The 527-nt window shown below is 41.0% G+C and overlaps 1 protein-coding gene across 1 annotated transcript; it reads left to right on the top strand.

Annotated features, from left to right (window-relative positions):
* Positions 1-210: 210 nt before the first annotated feature.
* On the top strand, positions 211-515 carry PHALS_13946 (Uncharacterised protein family B354L; the record flags this gene model as incomplete). Its single annotated transcript, XM_024729662.1, has 2 exons — positions 211-444; positions 498-515. The coding sequence occupies 2 exons, from the start codon at positions 211-213 to the stop codon at positions 513-515; spliced, it is 252 nt and encodes an 83-aa protein (XP_024580017.1).
* Positions 516-527: the final 12 nt, after the last annotated feature.

Genomic DNA, 527 nt, shown 5'->3' with positions numbered 1-527 from the left:
TGTCGAAGTGCCACCGATGCTTAGAGAACCGGCATCCAGATTGCCAATCACATCCAAGGCAGCGAGCGTTCCTACTCCGCCAAGTCTTAAATATCTTTGATCACCTGTAGTTAAAGTAAGATAGTCATTTGATGAGTCGAAGAAAGAGCTATTGAATAGAGGGGAATTGATAATTGGAGGGAGAGACATTTTTGATCACTATACTATAAGATGCAAAATTTCTACGAATCCATACCGAAGTCAAAGTTGAAGAAGTTCCCAAAGAACGATCACTTTGAGTTGCCATTTCGCATGTGCGTGGCCTCTCCCAGTGGATCAGGGAAATCAAATACAGTTCTCTTTATAATTGCCCTTCTAAGCAAATGCTTTACCAAGATCGTCATATGTACAAAAACAAATGAAACACTCTACGATCATCTTCAAGACACTATCGACAACGTCCAGGTGATCGAGGAAGGAATGGTCCCAGCAATGAGTGAATACGATTCTGAGACTAGCAAGTTGATAATCTTTGATGACTTAGTCAT

Source organism: Plasmopara halstedii, assembly GCF_900000015.1.
Source record: "Plasmopara halstedii genome assembly, contig: Scaffold_815, whole genome shotgun sequence".
Classification (NCBI taxonomy): Eukaryota; Oomycota; class Peronosporomycetes; order Peronosporales; family Peronosporaceae; genus Plasmopara; species Plasmopara halstedii.
This window is presented reverse-complemented; position numbering and strand designations above follow the sequence as displayed.